General features: G+C 47.9%; 1 protein-coding gene across 1 annotated transcript in view; it reads left to right on the forward strand.

Annotated features, from left to right (window-relative positions):
* LRP6 (LDL receptor related protein 6) overlaps positions 1-18223 on the forward strand; it is a 1045411-nt gene that overhangs the window by 749140 nt on the left and 278048 nt on the right. The window contains exon 16 of the mRNA XM_086952928.1: positions 17729-17938. Coding sequence (XP_086809054.1) covers positions 17729-17938 — 210 coding nt within the window. The remainder of the gene's footprint in view (positions 1-17728; positions 17939-18223) is intronic.

The raw sequence follows: 18223 nt of genomic DNA on the forward strand, positions 1-18223 counted from the left end.
GGCATCTTGCTGCCATAGCAGCATATCTACAAAATAGACAGCATCTATCTATTTTCAGAGTACCTGCTATAAGAATAATTCCTCCCAGAGCACCACCTTCACCGGTGTGAAATTTAAACATTGTTCTCCCACGGCTAATGGGACCTCCCTTCGAACCTTTACATAATTGTGAACTACAATTCTTAACATGAAAGGTTGCGTTCCTAGTAGCTATTACTTCTCTGCGGAGAGTTAGTGAGTTAGTAAGTGTACTAATCCTAAATTCCTTCCTAAAGTCATTCTCCCTTCTACCTCAATCAATTAGGTAGAACTGCCCGTTTTTTTCTCGCAGCCACAAACAGTCGCAGACAGGGCTCATCATACTTTAGATGTCAAAAGAGCATTACTATACTACATTGAAAGAACACAACCCTTTCAAAAGACCAGACAACTTTTCCTGTCTTTCTCACCACCACACAAAGGCAACCCTATATCAAAATCTGGGATAGCTAGATGGATTGTCAAATGTATACAAATTTGCTGCCACAAAGCTAAACGTACATTATCTGTTCCTACTAAAGCCCACTCTACAAGAAAAATAGGGGCTTCAATTGCATTTTTAGGGAACATTCCCTTAGATGACATCTGCAAAGCAGCTACATTGTCTGCACCGCACACATTCACAAAACACTATTGTGTAGATGTGCAAACTAAACAAGCTACTCTAGGCCAGGCTGTACTCAAAACACTATTTCAAACTACTGCAACAGATACTGCTGGTCGCCGCTAAGCGGGGGTACTGCAGTATGATCTATGCAACAGTGTGTAATCTGCAGCTCCTATTCCTCGATCGGAAAATGCTACTTACCAGTATGCATCTGTTTTTGGCATGTAGAGCTGCAGAGTTACACACGTCCACCCGCCTCCCTGGCTACCTTTATCTGTTCCAGTATTATCTTAATTAGATACAGTTACATGGACATCCTTCTTTTTCTTGCAAAGCTCCATCATTTCCCTATTGGCGAAAAACCATCTGAGGGTGGAGCTGATGCCCATGCGCAATGTGGTCCAAAGGAGGACTCCTCTATCTCATGACTTCCAAAGAACTTTTCAGGACAAAAACAAGTGCAAACATCCGGGCCCAACACTAAATGGCGATCTATGCAACAGTGTGTAAATCTGCAGCTCTACATGCCAAGAACAGATGCACTGGTAAGTAGCATGTTCGAGGCATGTGGGCTGCTGAATTCATATCTGTGCATAGATCGCCGCCTAGTGTTGGGTCCGGATGATTGCACTTTGTTGTCCTGGAAGAGTCTTCGAAGTATCACGAGATAGGGGACTCCTACCCTGGACTACAGTGCGCATGGGCATCTTCTCCAACCTCAGATTGTTTTTTTCCGCCATTGGGTTTGGATGTTATTCATATACTCCAACTCCGGCATCAAAACTAAACATTTTTCAAAAGTCCTTCGACTTCGACGGAATTGTTCTCGCTCGGTACCTCTTGACTCGATCAAGCTTTCCATCTCGAAGCGGACGTCGACGCGGGCCATTGGGCCTTTTCGACGCCATGTGTCGATGGAAAGGAGCCCGTTCAAAAGATGCCCACAATGCCACTCCAAGTTCCCGCATACTGACAAGCACTCCGTATGCAACTAGTGCCTCTCACCAGACCATAAGGAAGAAACCTGCGCCCAGTTTCGGTCGAAGAAAACCATACGGATTCGACGGGCCGCTAGGCAAGAGATGCAGCGACAGGCACCGGAACCGGACAACATCTTTGATGATGACCAAGAACTTCCAGAAGCTCCAGATTCGGACCTAGAGATCGTCACTGCCGAGGACTACTCGGACTCCGATCACGAGTTCCCACCGGGGCAAATCGTGAGTACACTGCCCCCGACACCAATTACCCTGTTACCGAAGGCTCCGGTCGAGGCGTCGCCAAAAGGCCTTAGCCAAGATCCAAAAAAACATTCACCAGCCCCGCCGTCCGGCTCTGCTCCGAAACCTAAGAAACCTAAGCCTTCAAAGACTCCAGGGCCAAGTACCGTGATCCCAAAGAAGGTTCCAGAGCCCAAAAAGGTCGTCGACCTGAAGAGCGTCGACCCGAAGAAGACCGTACAGCCTAGAGGCGCCGACCCAAAGAAACAGTCGACCCGAAAAAGGCAGTCGAGCCGAAGGGCGCCAACCCCAAAGATGCCGGTGAGCCAAAGAAGGACGCCAAGCCGAAGGGCGCCAACACAAAGAAAGACGTCAACCCAAAAAAGCCAGCTGTGCCGAAAGTCGCCAAACCGAAGAAAGTCGCCGACGAAAAGGGTACCGTATCGAAGCCTGTAATCCGGCCGGAGAAGGCTATCGACCCAAAAACAAGTGCTCCCAAAACACCAGTCGATCCTAAAAAGACCATCGACTCTGCAAAGGACAGTCAACCAAAAAAGCCTGTCAAGCACACGAAACGTGTCGAACCGAAAGACCCAGTCGACCCACAAACACTCGTCGACCCGAAGAAAGGGCCCGAGCCGAAGAAAAGCACTAAGGCACCAAAAGTCGTCGAAGCAGAAAGTGTTATCGACCCAAAAAAGTCAGACACAACCAAGGACAGTGGAGGAAGAACTCTTCCATCCAGATACAGAAGACGACCAGGCAAAAATATATATTCACCCCTTCGATGCGTGTGACAAGGTCAGCTCGTCATGGGCGTTACCTGCGCTGTGCGTGTGACGAGTTGACCTTGTCACGTAACGCAGGATTTTAAAAATCGCAGCGCTCAGCGGGAAAACCGCTAGCGCGCATGCGGTTAATCCTGAGACTGGTAAAGTCACAATCCTGCACATGAAGAAGAGGCCACTGGACACCGACTCTCATTCCCCTATTCCACTAAAGAAAAAGGACTTTGGGACTTCTCCCTCTAGACCCTTCATTCCCTTATATCCCATTATGCCTACTACTCCTTTTGCTCCTTACTCTCCTTCTCACTATGGGGACAATGAGGGGAACACAGGGGAGCATTATGATTATCCGCAGGATCCTGATCCACAAAATGAACGATGGGAGGAGCCAACTGACCCTTATAACACCCATCCCATCTCTGATGTCTCCTCTTACCCAACTAAGCCTTCACCTACTGAAGACACCATTGTCTTCAACCAACTAATAGACAGGGCAGCGCAGTACCATAATGTAGACATGCATAATGACCCTGTAGAGGAAGACTTCTTATTTGACACCTTCCCTACTTCAGAAAAAAATGTCAGAACACTTCCTATGCTAAAGGGAGTGTTAAAACACGCACCTGACATATTTAAAGATACAGCCTGGGCACGGGTAATCAATCCTAGGATTGAAAAAAAGTATAGAGCAGCCCCTACAGACCCTACCTACATCAGAGGGCAGTTACCATTAGACTCACTGGTGGTGGCTAATGCACGCAAAAGGGCCAACTCGCAGACAACTGGGGAAGCCCCTCCCCCGATAAGGAATCAAAGATACTAGAAGCCTCAGGTAAAAGGGTAGCAGCACAGGCCTCCAATTCATGGAGGATTGCGAATACACAAGCTCTGCTAGCTGGTTACGACAGGGCACACTATGACCAGCTTGAAAGCTTAATGCAACACCTACCTGAGCCTTTTAAAGCCCAAGCTGATTACCTCATACAGGGGGGAAAATTCATTACAAACGCCTTCATCAAATGTGCGCTTGACGCAGCAGACACCGCAGCCAGGTCTATTAACACCAGCGTTTTACTACGGCACAATGCATGGCTGCGTATTTCGGGCTTTAAGAACGAGGTGAAGTCCACCATTCTTAACCAGCCAGTCAATCAAGACTTCCTTTTTGGCCCTGCTGTCGACACCATTTTAGATAAAATGAAGGACCCAGAAACCGCAAAGTCAATGGGTGCATTGCAGTTTCAGCAACATAGAAGTTCCTTTTGACGCTCCTCATACAGGGCAGCTACACGAGGCAATACCTCGCAAACGACATCTTCATACAAAGGCAACACACAAGGTTCCTTTACCAAAAACTCCAACAGAGGAGGTTATAGGGGCAACAATAATAAGGGAAGAGGACGTGGAGGCAATAACACCAGAGCCTCCACTGCCACAAAACAGTGACTTCATCACACTACCTCCAGACCACCTAACACCGGTCGGAGGCAGACTCCAACAATTCCTACCTGTCTGGAACGCAATTACCACGGACAGGTGGGTGAGACAAATTATCCAGTATGGTTATTGCCTGGAACTCACTTCTACCCCACCAAACATACCACCCAGACACCGTCCTATGTCCAAGGAACACATCACCCTGCTGCAACAAGAGGTGAAATGCATGCTGGAAAAGGGGGCCATAGAGCCAGTCCCTTTCCAACAACAAGGGACAGGAGTATACTCCCTATACTTCCTTATTCCCAAGAAGGACGGTTCCCTCAGACCAATATTGGACACTGATCCCTAAATCAATACATACTGTCGGAGCACTTCCATATGATCACACTACAAGTGCTCCCGTTACTACAGCAAGGAGACTTCCTAGCAACATTGGACCTCAAGGACGCGTATTTTCACATACCCATCCATCCAGCTCACAGAAAATATCTCATGTTCACAATAGAAGGTCAACACTACCAATTCAAGGTTCTGCCCTTTGGGGTAACCACGGCTCCAAGAGTGTTTACAAAATGCTTAGCGACAGTAGTTGCACATCTCAGGAGGCAACACATCCATGTGTTCCCGTATCTAGACGATTGGCTAATACAAGCAAAATCGTACCAACAGTGTGCAAAAGACACGTCTCAAACACTTCAGCTGCTACACAGCCTAGGTTTTTCAATAAATTACCCAAAATCGCATCTGCAACCGTCCCACACACAACAATATCTGGGAGCCACTATAGATACCTCAGTGGCAAAGGCATACCCAAACTCAGCGAGGATAGCCAGTATGCAGATGCTCATTCGCAAATTTCTGTCACAACACTCTCTGCCAGCTTGAGTCTTCATGCAGCTCATAGGCATGATGGCCTCCTGCATATTCATTGTCCCCCATGCCAGACTTCAAATGCGCCCATTGCAAGAATGCCTAGCACGGCAGTGGAACCAGGCTCAAGGTCAACTAAAAGACCTAGTGTTGGTAGACAGTCGCGCTCACAACTCTCTGCAGTGGTGGAACCCACAAAACCTTTCCAAGGGGCGACTATTTCAGGAGCCGGTTCCACAACTAGTACTAACAGCGGACGCATCACTGACCGGCTGGGGAGCCCACCTCCTTCACTACACAGTACAAGGGCTCTGGACAACCAAACAAAAGAAACTGCATACCAACCAACTAAGTTGCTAGCGATATTCCTAGCCCTGAAAGCATTCCAAAAATACTTGTACAGCAAGACTGTGTTGATCTGGACGGACATGACCGCAATGTACTATATCTAGAAACAGGGAGGAACACACTCTCCACAACTGTCCCACTTGGCACAGAGCATATGGAAGTGGACAATTCCAAAAGACATCTTTCTCCTAGCAGAACACCTTCCAGGGAAAGACAATCAGATAGCAGACCTGCTCAGCAGGCACAGCCAACAACTACACGAATGGGAGATTCACCCCCAGGTTCTACAGCCATTCTTCAAAGATTGGGGCCACCCAGAGATAGACCGGTTTGCCACAAAAGAAAACTCGAAATGCCAGTACTTTGCCGCCAGGTTCCCACATCCATTGTCACAGGTCAATGCGATAAGGATGAACTGGTCTGGCAGATTTGCGTACGCTTTTCCCCCAGCACTGCTGATTCCGCTGGTGGCACGCAAACTGCGGCAACAGTCACTCACACTAATCCTAGTTGCTCCCACATGGGCGAGACAACCATGGTACACAACGTTCCTGGAGCTTTCAGTAGTTCCTTATCAAAGGCTGTGCCTCGCACCCCATCTTCTAACTCCGAACCATGGAGAAATCAGGCATCCAGATCCCAATCAGATGAACTTAGCGATCTGGCTCCTGAAGTCTTAGAGTTTGGATACCTTAACTTGCCTCCTGATTGCATGAACATTATCAAGGAGGCAAGACGGCCAACTACTAGAGCATGCTATGCAGCTAAATGAAAAAGATTTGTTATTTACTGCAACAATAACCAAATCAACCCATTAGATGCTTCCATACAAAATATTATATGTTACCTGCTGCATCTTCAAAGATGCAACCTAGCCTACTCTTTGATAAGACTACACCTCGCTGCTATAGCAGCATACCTTCAAAACAGGCAACACCTTTCACTGTTTAGAGTACCAGCAATCAAGGCTTTTATGGAGGGTCTTAAAAGGATGATCCCTCCAAGACACCCTCCTTCCCCAGTCTGGAACCTAAATATAGTACTTACCAGACTTATGGGACCTCCTTTCGAACCTCTACACTCATGCGAACTGCAATTCTTAACGTGGAAGGTGGCTTTCTTGATTGCCATCACCTCTCAGGCGAGTTAGCGAATTACAAGCACTAACAATTCAAGAACCTTTCATGCAAGTACATGCGAACAGGGAGGTTCTTAAAACAAACCCTAAGTTTATGCCAAAAGTCTTATCCAATTTCCATTTTAATCAATCAATAGAACTGCCAATGTTCTTTCAAAATCCAGTCAGTAGCTGAAAGAGCCCTACACACACTAGATGTAAAGAGAGCTCTGCTTTACTATGTGGACAGAAGCAAATCATTTAGAAAGACAAAGCAATTATTTGTTGCTTTTTCACCACAACATAAAAGAAATCCAATATCAAAGTCAGGAATAGCCAGATGGATAGTTAAATGCATTCAGATATGCTATTAAAAAGCCAAAAGCACTTTAACCGTCCCCCCAAGAGCACACTCTACAAGAAAAATGGGGGCATCCATTGCTTTCCTAGGGAATATTCCTCTTGAAGACATATGTAAGGCAGCCACATGGACTACCATACACACTTTCACAAAACACTATTGTGTAGATGTGCAAGCAAAGCAGCAAGCTGCTGTAGGCCAGGCTGTCCTCAAAACTATTTTTCAAACTGCTGCAGCTGGCACAGGTAACCACCGCTAGAGGAGATACTGCTATACAGTCTATGCACAGATATGAATTCAGCAGCCCACATGCCTCGAACGGAATATGCTACTTACAAGTATGCATCTGTTCTTGGCATGTAGGGCTGCTGACATTCATATGGCCCGCCCTCCTCCCCGGTGCCTGTCGCAGCTGCAGCATCATCTTTTGCATGGCCATCTTACTTTACTATCCATCTCTGCTACAATGGCGAAAAATAATCTGAGGATGGAGAAGATGCCCATGTGCACTGTAGTCCAGGGGAGGAGTCACCTATCTCGTGATACTTCGAAGACTCTTTCAGGACAACAAAGGGCCCAACACTAGGCAGCGATCTATGCACAGATATGAATGTCAGTAACCCTACGTGCCAAGAACAGATGCATACTGGTAAGTAGCATATTCCTTTCCTTTTCTCCATAGGATAACATTGACTGTTTTTCTATGAAAAGTTTCTAAGTGTAGAGTGGAAGATCTATGAAAACCTTTAAAACTGTAACTAAATAACAAACACTTTTACTTACCTGTTTACAGGAAATGTCCCAGTGCTGTATCCAGGTGTACTGCACTGTGTAATAAAAGTAATTGTAAAGTAATCTACTTGACCTTTTACTTAAAAGCCTATACAAAGTATATGTACCGTACATCAAAAGCATTGCATTGCCAGTAACAACTGTAATGAAACCAAAGTGCATATACAATTACAATTCAAACTGTTGGCAAACTGCATTACTAATGTAAAGTATTTATTGGTTACCTGTGCCAGGCATGCTTGGTTCTAGAAAATAAAATAACGAAAAATATTTTTATACAAAACCAATTGTTCTTAAGTTCTGTCTTTGAGTGTGTGATATCATTTGCTGATTGAGTGTGTACAACAAATGCTTAACACTACCCTCTGATACAGCTTTACTGCTTGACCACACTGCCACAAGTATAGAGTAAGGTGCCATCTACTTTTACCTCTGCCCACCTTTGGGGTTCCACTGGTCTCACTGCACACTATTAACTAGCTTTGGTATAGTAGATGCAGCGCCAGCTTCCTACACTTACTGCTCACCCACACTACCACAAATAGAGAGTAAGGTGCTATCTAATTGTACCTCTTCCTACCTTTGGGGTTCCACTGGACTCTGTGCACACTATACCTCATTTTGGTATAGTATATAGATGGCCAGCTTCCTACACTCACCTATAGTATAGTGCGCCCTGCCTTATGGCTGTGAGTCCTGCTAGAGGTGTGACTTAACCTATCCTGCCATGGCACCCAGACAGAGTGTCATGTCGACTTTGTTTCCTCCCTCACAGGGGCATGCAGACTGCAAGGACAGTGACATGGTCCCAGCGAGGGGGCTAATGCTGTACCCTCTTCAGCTCTCAAAACCCTAGGTACCCAGGTTTATTTTATTTTTATTTATATTCTTGTATAGCGCTGGACTCGACCCCCGGAGGGGTATCTCAGCGCTTGCGCTTTTACCATGAGAGCCTAATCATGACCATAAGCTGTGAGGGAATCAGTGTTGTGATATCTTAAGAGGCCGAAAAAAGATATGTTTTTAGAGTCTTCCTGAAAGCCTGGAGGTTACTGATTTGTTTCAGAGTGGGAGGAAGTGCATTCCATAGAATGGGGCCTTTGTAAGAGAGAGCTCGACCTCCCTGCCTGGCTTTTCTAATCCTTGGAACCTGGATCAGTTGCTGACTACTAGAGCGCAGAATGCGCCCGGGGCTGTAGGGGTTGAATTTTTCTTTCAAGTATTTAGGTCCAGTGCCATACAGGAATTTGTGTATTGTGCAGCAGATTTTAAATTTTACGCGTTGTCTGACCGGCAGCTAATGAAGTTTGTCCAGGAGGGGACGTGAGGCAGTCCTTGGTTGAGCATTGAGAACAAGTCTCGCTGCAGTATTCTGGACCACTTGCAATCTTTGTAGTTGTTCCTCATTGGCCGAGATGAATAGGCAGTTACAGTAGTCCAGTCTACTGATTACCAATGCCTGGACAAGTGTTTTCCTATAGTTGTCAGGTAGGAATGGAATGACACGTCGTAGCTGTCCGATGACACGGAAATGGGATCCTTCTACTTGATTAGTATGTTCTTTGAACAAAAGTGCCTTGTCGAGATGCACACCAAGATTTTTTACGGTCTGTTTGGGACTTGGCGCTGGTCCCAAGTCCGGGGGCCACCATTCTGGAGACCACAGAAGCGTGGCCTCCCCGAACAGCATGACCTCCGTCTTGCCTACATTACACTGGACGATTCAGAAAAGGGGGTGGTGATGAACAGAGTGTCTGAATTAAGCAGACCACTCTTACCCAGTCCAAAGATCAGGGCTTGATCCATCACCGTTATTTATCTCACTGCACCATCCCAGCTCAGAACCTGGCTATATGCAAATCAGTCTGTCCCTGGCCCAGTGCATCATGGGAACAGGGCAGACTAAACTACCAAGCCAATTCTTCACCAGAAAGGAGACAAGCTACCGGGGACCGGTTTCTGGCATTTGCGTGGAAGGGTATACTCAGATGTGAGTCCCTTGCTCATTGCACCATCAGGATTCAAGCAAGCCGGGCCGACGACGGCTGAAATGCCAGAAACCGGTCCCCGGAAGCTTGTTTCCTTCCCAGTGTAAGAATTGGCTTGGTAGTTTGGTTGTCCTGTTCCCATCATGCACTGGGACAGGAACAGACTAATTTGCATATAGCCAGGTTCTGAACTGGGATGGTGCAGTGAGCTAAAAAACGGTGTTGGATCTAGCCCTGATCTCTTGACTGGGTGAGAGTATTCTGCTTAATTCAGAAACTCTGTCCATCACCACCCCCTGTTGTTAAATACATTACACTGGAGGCAATTTAAGGCCATCCAGTCCGATATTGCCCTAATTCCGTCCGCAAATGATTTTTGTAATGCGGGCGTGAGGGTCTGGAAGGGGAATAAAAGCTGAGTGTCGTCAGCATACGACACCGGGATGAACCCATGTGCTCTTACAATATCTGCCAAGGGGGACACATACACATTAAAAAGTGTGGGGCTTAGGCATGAGCCCTGTGGCACTCCCTTGGTGAGCTCCCTTAAGATGGATTGGTGGGAGCCCAATCTTATTCCTTGTAAGCGGCCTGAAAGAAAGCTCTCCAACCCCCACCTCCCTCAAACGAACGAGAAGTATTTCATGTGACACCGTGTCGAAGGCAGCGGATAAATCTAACAGCACCAGAATCATAGAGCCCCCTCCATCCAGTGACATCCTGTTGTTATCGGTCACTGAGAGGAGGGCAGATTCAGTGTTGTGATTGGGCCTAAACCCAGATTGTTGAAAGTCTAGACCCTCTGCTGCCTCGATGTATTTCGACAAATGAGTGTTCACATGTCTCTCGGCCATTTTGCTGAGGTAAGGCAGGAGGGATATTGGGTCGTAGGTTCGAAAGGTCTGTCCAAGGAAGTGCCACGTTCTTTCGGATAGGGTTTACCACCGCTTTTTTCCACTCCATGGGCACATGTCCCTCCCTGAGAGTGGTTTATTATTACTTGGATATATGGTCCAAGCAAAGTACTCAGGGAGGCAGCTATTTTAGCGGGCAAGAAATCGTCTGGAGACCCTGATTTTATGTGACTAATGAGGGAGGGTAAATCTGAGTCACTGACTGCTGGAAATGTCATAAGTGAAATATCTCTCTGTATGGGCGGAGTAGAAGGAATAGAGATATTGCTCTTTTGGCTGAAAGCCTTCATAATTTTCTCATAAATCAAATTAATTTTATTTTCAAAAACAAAGAAATATCATCACATAGGAGTTGGGAAAATCATCTGGGCTTTCACATGCTCCTGGTTTTATAAACGCCTGTAGTATTTTATATAATTCCTTAGAGGAATTACCCGCCTCTGCGAGTTGCTGAGTGAGGCTGTTCTTCCGTGCAAGTTTGATATTTTTATAGTATTTGGACTGAGCTTCGTGATGTGCTTTCTTGCTTTCCTCTGTTCGCGTTTTACTCCATTTCTTTTCTATCTTCCTACATCCCTGCCACTGTCACCTGAACCGTTACCAGTTACTAGGGACTTACAGGGGTCACAAGTACCAATTGGGAGTTTGTTTTAGTGAAGGAGCACTAGTTCAGGGCACCTGGTTGGCAGGGACCCTGGTTGGCAGGGACCCTGTGCATTACATGTGAAACCACATCAAAACCAGGCAAACAGTGGGGGGCTAACCATGCAAAAGAGGCACTTTATCACATATATACTCATTTCCTTTTCATGCTTAGTACTAAGAGGTAACAGTTTACTTTTTTTGCTGTTTATTTTTGTCTGAAGTATTTATGATTGCTTTACAGCGAGTGATTTTTAGTAGGCCAGGAGCTAGCTAGCTTTACTTTGTTTTACTTTTTTCCAGTGGTGTGTGCATCCTTGAGTCGGGTGTTATTCAGAAATATAAATGATATGCTACTTTACTGAGCTTTAAACATTCACACGTTAAGGGCCTAGGACTTTGTTCCTCACATGGTGGCCTATGGAGAGTTTCAGGTCATGTCCTTGCATGACTTGGCTTTCAAACAAATTCCTGCATCTGCATGACTAAGCAATTGGCCTTCGGAATGTATATGCCTGACTTACTACTAATGTGTGCAATCTGAATGCTTTTGTTCTGAAGGATGATGGGTGGGGCAAATGTTGATACGGTTGTCTGTTTGAGTATGTATGATATGATGTATGATAAAGGTGGCCTTTGCCATATATTGACCAGAGCAGCAGGCTGGTTGTGGTATTCCACATCATTAAGACAACGCTAAGAAATCGCCTGACTAACACTGATCAGTTGGTTAATTGGTGAAGAGATCAGAATACTTACTACAGTTTGTTGTTGTTAATGTAGTGTTTGCTGTTATATGATCTTGTTGCTGCTGCCTAGATGTAGCACTCTATAAACCAACATTTCTTCTACAGTATATATCTAATTGCCTTGTGTTCATTGTCTCAATTCGTTGGAACTGAATGTGCCAACAATGTACTACAAATAAACCCTGTAGAGAATGCTTGAAGTTGTTGCAGCCCTCTTATTGTGTAAGCATACTTCCATATAGATGAGCCTAACCACTACTTGCACTTCACATGTATAAGCTTCTCTTCTTCTTGGTTGCACAGTAATGCAAGTATTTTCCCACCCACCCGTTTCTTGGAATATTTTTTAATACAAATGGTTATTTTTGATTGTGCTTAAAGCATGCATTGGAAGTAGCAAGGAGTTGCATCAGTTGAATGCCACAGTGTTTGCCAAAAACCTTGTAGGGAGCTGGTTCTTTGTGATAAATCAATAATCTGATACACTGTGTAAAGAGTCCAGGGGTTCACTAGTAGACAGGGCCTATCTGTGCAGTCCCAAAGCGCTATTAGGGGGGTAGTGTGGTCGAGCAGCATTAGACTTAACACAGAGGCATGCAAGACATTTGCAAATATAAACAATGATTAATGAATGAGACACCAAACTCAAAAAGGAGCTCCACACCAATTTATAAAGATACCAGGTACCGTTATATATGTTATATTTCGGCATCAGAGAAAAATAGTTCTGAAATGTTATCCTGTGGAAGGAAGACCAAGTTCTGCAAACATTTATAGTACATTTATAGTACAGCGACATACAAGACCAATCTCCACAAGCTAAGGTGAGTGGTGGGCAAGGTCCAAAGCAGCAGGGCTAATCCAGTTAATATGCTCCGGCCTTTCGTGCTCAGGGACGAGGGACACCTTTGGTCCTCTTCTCCAAAGCCCAGGGGTGATGGGTGCAGGGGTGTCCTTAGGTTTCTGCTTGTTCCTTACTGGAGCAGTCATGGTTGAGGGGGGCTGCGTGCAGAGGTTGCGTCGGTGTCTGATTTTGGCAGTTCTGTAGGCCTCTGAGTTTTCTCTTGTGGAGTTTCTTAAGAACAGGTCTGCTGGTCATGGGAGGTCTTTAGTCCTTTTTGAAGTCGGGCAGTCCTACCAAGTTTCTGAAATCAACACCTGCAGGATTTGTTGACTTAGGCACAGTTTTCTACGAGGGATACAGACAAGCTGGCAGGGTTGGTACCAGGTCAGCTGCTTTGTCTCTGCTTTTGCGGCTCTTCTAAGGTCGTCAGTATCTGCTTTTCTGTTGCCAGGGACTGCCCTAAATACTGAATTTATGAACTTTAGGGAAGTGTAGGGTGTTGCCAATGGGCTACTGACCCCTGGGGTCATTACTCGACCTATATACCACTTCCTGTGGGAAGTGGGCATAACCCTGTCCCAGAATTCCTCATTATGCCATCACAAAGATGGCTATTTCTGAAAAATCGTGTCCACCTCACAGTAGCCCACCTTAATGGTGGTACTAGCCTAGAGGTGGCACGCCTACCTGACGAGATAATATCTGAAAGAAACACGTAGTGATAGATTCCTTACCTATGAATTACCCCCACATTCCAGACTGGATCCGGAAAGTTTTCGTCTGCAGTACCCCTGCGTGTCAGTAGGTGTCATCGTGCGGCTCCGCGTGCGTTGTTGGTGCCCGGATGACGTCTCTGTAGCTACTTAGGCAGCCCACGCGGGCTGACGTCAGTTCTTTCTTTTTCCCCGCCAGCAAACGCAGATCCGGGAAGAGCAAGTACCATCAGTCACTTTGTGAATGAGTTTAGTTTTTTAGCCCTTTTACCTCATTTCTTCTGAGTCTTGTAGACTCCTGGTGTCGTAGGGATGCCCGGCTTCAAGAACTGCGGGGACTGTCACCGCATGATGTCGGTGACAGACCCGCACCACATGTGCCTCTACTGCCTTGGACCACGACTCCAAGTCGTGTCCCGACTGCCGGGCCATGGGGCCAAAGGCTTTGCGGGAGCAGTCCCAAAAGTTGCTGGAAGTCCGGTAGTCGGCTCTGCGCCGCTCCAGGTCGCGGTACTATGGGACCGGTCGCGGAGCCGTCACCATAGTTCTTCCAGAGTCTTAACACTCGGGGTCAGGTAAGTCGAAGCATTCCAAGAAGAAGCGCCGTCGCTCTTCGACTTCCCCTCGCCCGTCGCGCCTGAGGGTGCGGGTGGTGCCACCCCGTGGCTCCGGCAGAGCCTGTGACATCGCCGCCGGCCTACCTGCCTTTTCTGGGTCCGTCCGCGATGCCTGCACAGGTGCAAGAGTTTCTTGCCTTCCTGGCCTGACTCTTTGGGCCGTCTGGCCCCGCCGGTCGGCCTTCGGGCCCGACTGGGGTTCCTGCCTTTCCAGCACTGGTGGCTTTGGCGCCGCCATTGCTTTGGCCCCGGCAGCGCAGGACCCCCTTGGATCCGGGCTTGGATCCGGGGCGACACCGGTTGACCTGATAACACCTCCACGGGTGTCGACCCCACCTCCTGCACCACCTCTTACGTCGTCCGGTACTACCGTCGACGTCTTCCCCGAGTTTCAGCCCTGAGCCGGACGTGACGTCGAATCCGACAGGGCCTTTCTACCCCTACGTCCGTCCTCCTTATTTCCAGCCTGGTTCACAGACTTCGGAGGAAGGGGAGGACTCGGAGGAGTCTGAGGACCCTCTCAACCAACAGTGTGGTTATGACCCAGACTGGGCAGAGGAGTTGGGGGATGCCAGTGGTCTAGACACCTCGCCTGACCATGGCATGCTATCTCCTCCTTCCGCGGCTACGGAGGAGGGAGCCAGTTACGCAATGGTGTTGCATAGGGCGGCCGAGGCTCTCCACCTCGAACTACAGTGGCCATCCGGAACTAACATCCTGACAGACGTGCTTCAGCCGGCGGCAACCTCTTCGGAGCCCTTGCTGCCTTTTAATGATGCACTGTCTGACGTTCTTTTGGGCACTTGGTCCAGGCCCAACACAGGGGCTCCTGTGGACAGTAACCTGGCCAGACGCCATCGCCCGCCTCCGGGCGACCCCCTCTTTCTCCCCCAACACCCCACCCCTGAGAGATTGGTAGTCCAAGCCTCTGCATCCCAGAGCGCATTCCCTTCCGCACCCCCGGATAGGGAATCCAAGAAGCTGGAGCAGCTTGGCAAGAAGCTGTTTTCATCTGCCAGCTTAGGGCTGCGGTTGGTGAACACTGCATGCCTCTTGGGCCGTTACTTCCACTATGTGTGGGACACTGTTGCGCAGTACTCTCCCAACCTATTGCAGCTGAGAGGGACGCAGCTAAGTTCACAATTCGTTGTGGGCTTGATTCAGCCGACTCGCTTGGCAGAGCGATATCCATGACGGTGGCGCTTCAGTGTCACGCCTGGCTGAGGACCACTGGCTTCTCGGAGGATATCCAGTACACTTTGATGGACATGCTGTTTGATGGCATTCGCCTTTTTGGCAATAAAGCGGATAGTGCGTTGGAGCGCTTTAAGGACTCGCAGGCTACGGCAAAGTCCTTGGGCCTTTTGGCCACTCTGCCTCCTCCTCCTTCTGCTTTTCGCTCCTTTGTTGGCCACGGAAGGGGTGCCCCAACACGTTCATTCCAGAACTACAGGCCTGCGCAGCAACAACCTTGCAGCGGATGTGGGAACTGAGCCGAGGCGGTTCTGGGGGCCACAGGGTGGGTCAGTCCACCTCCACCCCCGCAGCATCCACTTCAAAGCCTTCCTAGTCCAACCTTTCAGGCCCGTCAAACGCCAGTGGGGGACAGAATACGCCATCATCTCCCCCACTGGCCTAACATCACCTCAAGCAGGTGGGTGCTGTATATAGTCCGAAGGGGCTACTCCCTCCCCTTTGAGACTACCCCTCCAGCCATGCCATCTCAGTACCACCGCATGTCGGGGGACCATCTTGCTCTTCAGCAGGAAGTCACGGCCCTCTTGACCAAGGGGCCATTGAGCCTGTTCCTGGGCCAGAAGTAGGTCGTAGTTGCTATTCCCACTACTTTCTGTTTCCTAAGAAGGACAAGGGCCTGCCACCTTTCTTAGACCTCAGGGACGTCAATGGCTTCCTACGAAAGGAGAAGTTCAAGATGTTGACGCTAGCTCAGGTCTCGTCTGCTCTTGACCCTGGAGACTGGATGGTAGCGTTGGACTTGCGGGACGCATATTTTCACATCCCCGTCCAGGCCCACCGGCGTTACCTGCGATTCACGGTAGGCCACGGGCATTTTCAGTTTACTTTGCTCCCTTTCGGCCTTACCAGCACCCCTCGGGTGTTCACGAAAGTGATGGAGGTGGTCTTAGCTCATCTGCGCAGATCAGGGGTTCCAGTCTTCCCTTATCTCCACGACTGGTTGTTGAAGGCAGGCTCACCCCAGGCAGTCTTCTCCCACCTCCAGACTACGGCTGACCTCCTGCATTTGCTGGGGTTCTCCAATGTGCCGAAGTCACACCTGATTCCCTGTCAGAAGCTACTCTTCATCAGAACGGTTCTGGACTCGGCGCAGTTTCTGGTTTATACTCCAAAACAGCGAGTTCGGGATATTCAGGCTATGATTCCGATCTTTCAGCCTCTAGCCCGGGTTTTGGTCAGGATGACCTTCCGGCTCCTGGGCCTGATGGCCTTCTGCAACCTGCTAGTGCAACATGCCAGATGGCATATGCGGTGGGACCTGATGTTCCAGTGAGCACAGCATCAGGACAACCTGTCCGATCACATCCAGATCCTGGAGGGCACTGCACGACAATTGCAGTGGTGGCTCACAAATAGAGATTGGGTCAATGACAGATCCCTCTCCCTTCCCCAAACGGAACATACCGTAGTGACGGACGTCTCCCTTCTGGGTTGGGGCGGCCACATGGGAGAGGCGAAGATCAGAGGCCTCTGGTCTCCGGCTGAGTACCGGCTCCCTATCAACCTTCTGGAGCTTCGGGCGATCCAACTTGCACTGAAAGCATTCCTTCCCTCTGTCCGGGGAAGTGTGTGCAGGTGTTCAGGGACAACACCACCGCAATGTGGTATTTCAACAAACAGGGCGGGGTGGGATTGTGGACCCTATGTCAGGAGGCTCTGCGCCTCTGGACATGGCTGGAACGTCAGGGCGTGACCCTGGTAGTTCAACACCTGGCAGGTTCTCTGGACACCAGGGCGGACAAGCTCAGCCGAAGGTGCATGATGGATCACGAATGGCGTCTGAACTCTGACGTGGAGCAAGGCATCTTTCTGCAGTGGGGAGAGCCTTGGTTAGATCTATCCGCCACAGAAGAGAACGCGCAATGTCATCAGTTCTGGGCGTTGGAATTTCCAAGGCGGCACTCGCTCGGGGACGCTTTTCGTCGTGAGTGGAGTTGCGGTCTGTTGTACGCCTTTCCGCCTATACCACTTCTGCCCAGAGTATATAATACAAAGCCTATTCGTTAGATTGCTCATTTCTTAAATTGTGTTGGCTTGGAAAAGATTGTTCTGAAGGTGTTGTAGGCCTGGCACTGGATCAAGAAAATATTTTTTGAGAGTGATTGTCAGTCCTACCATGAGCTTACCAACTCCAGGCACTCATTCAGTAAAATACCAATTCTGTCAAAGATTTGTTTTACAAGGTCTGCTGTAGCAGTGCCTACAAAATGGGTTAATGGCCTCACATCTACTGATGGCATCTTCACCCCCAATGCCATTGCGAAGTGTCTTTAATTATATACCATTATTTGCTTTGCCAGTTAACCATAATGTCTGTGAATGCGTCTGCACCAGTTTAAATTAGCATGTGAGTTAAGTAGGTAATGTGCAAAATAATGAATCAAAAAATTATATTTATCTTCTGATGTTTTTTTTTGTAAAGGTGCCACTCGTATTGTTCTTGAAGATTCAAATGTTTTGCAGCCTGTTGGGCTGACTGTGTTTGGGAACCATTTGTATTGGATTGACAAGCAACAGCAAATGATTGAGAGAATTGACAAGACTGGACAGGAAGGTCGCACAAAGATTCAGGCGCGAATCCCTCTGCTGACTGACATCCATGCTGTGAAAGAACTGAATATTCAGGAATACCGTAAGTAGTTTGAAGTGGAGAAGCTAATGTGTCTGATTTTGTAGAAGGGGCAAATAACATACACCCCCACAATTAGCACAAATTAGTGTTTGAATTCATGGTGGTACAGATGTGGATATTGCAGATAATGACCAGAAGTACATGAATGCCACATTAGCCAATCAGGTTTTGTAGTGCCCATACTTGTGCCCCGTGGACAGAACTTGGAGCACATTAGATATCGATCACACAACAAATGCAGGTCCTTTCTTTGTAGTAAAATTAAGTTTGGTACAAAAACTTTGT

Source organism: Lissotriton vulgaris, chromosome 1_2, assembly GCF_964263255.1.
Source record: "Lissotriton vulgaris chromosome 1_2, aLisVul1.2, whole genome shotgun sequence".
Lineage (NCBI taxonomy): Eukaryota > Metazoa > Chordata > Amphibia > Caudata > Salamandridae > Lissotriton > Lissotriton vulgaris.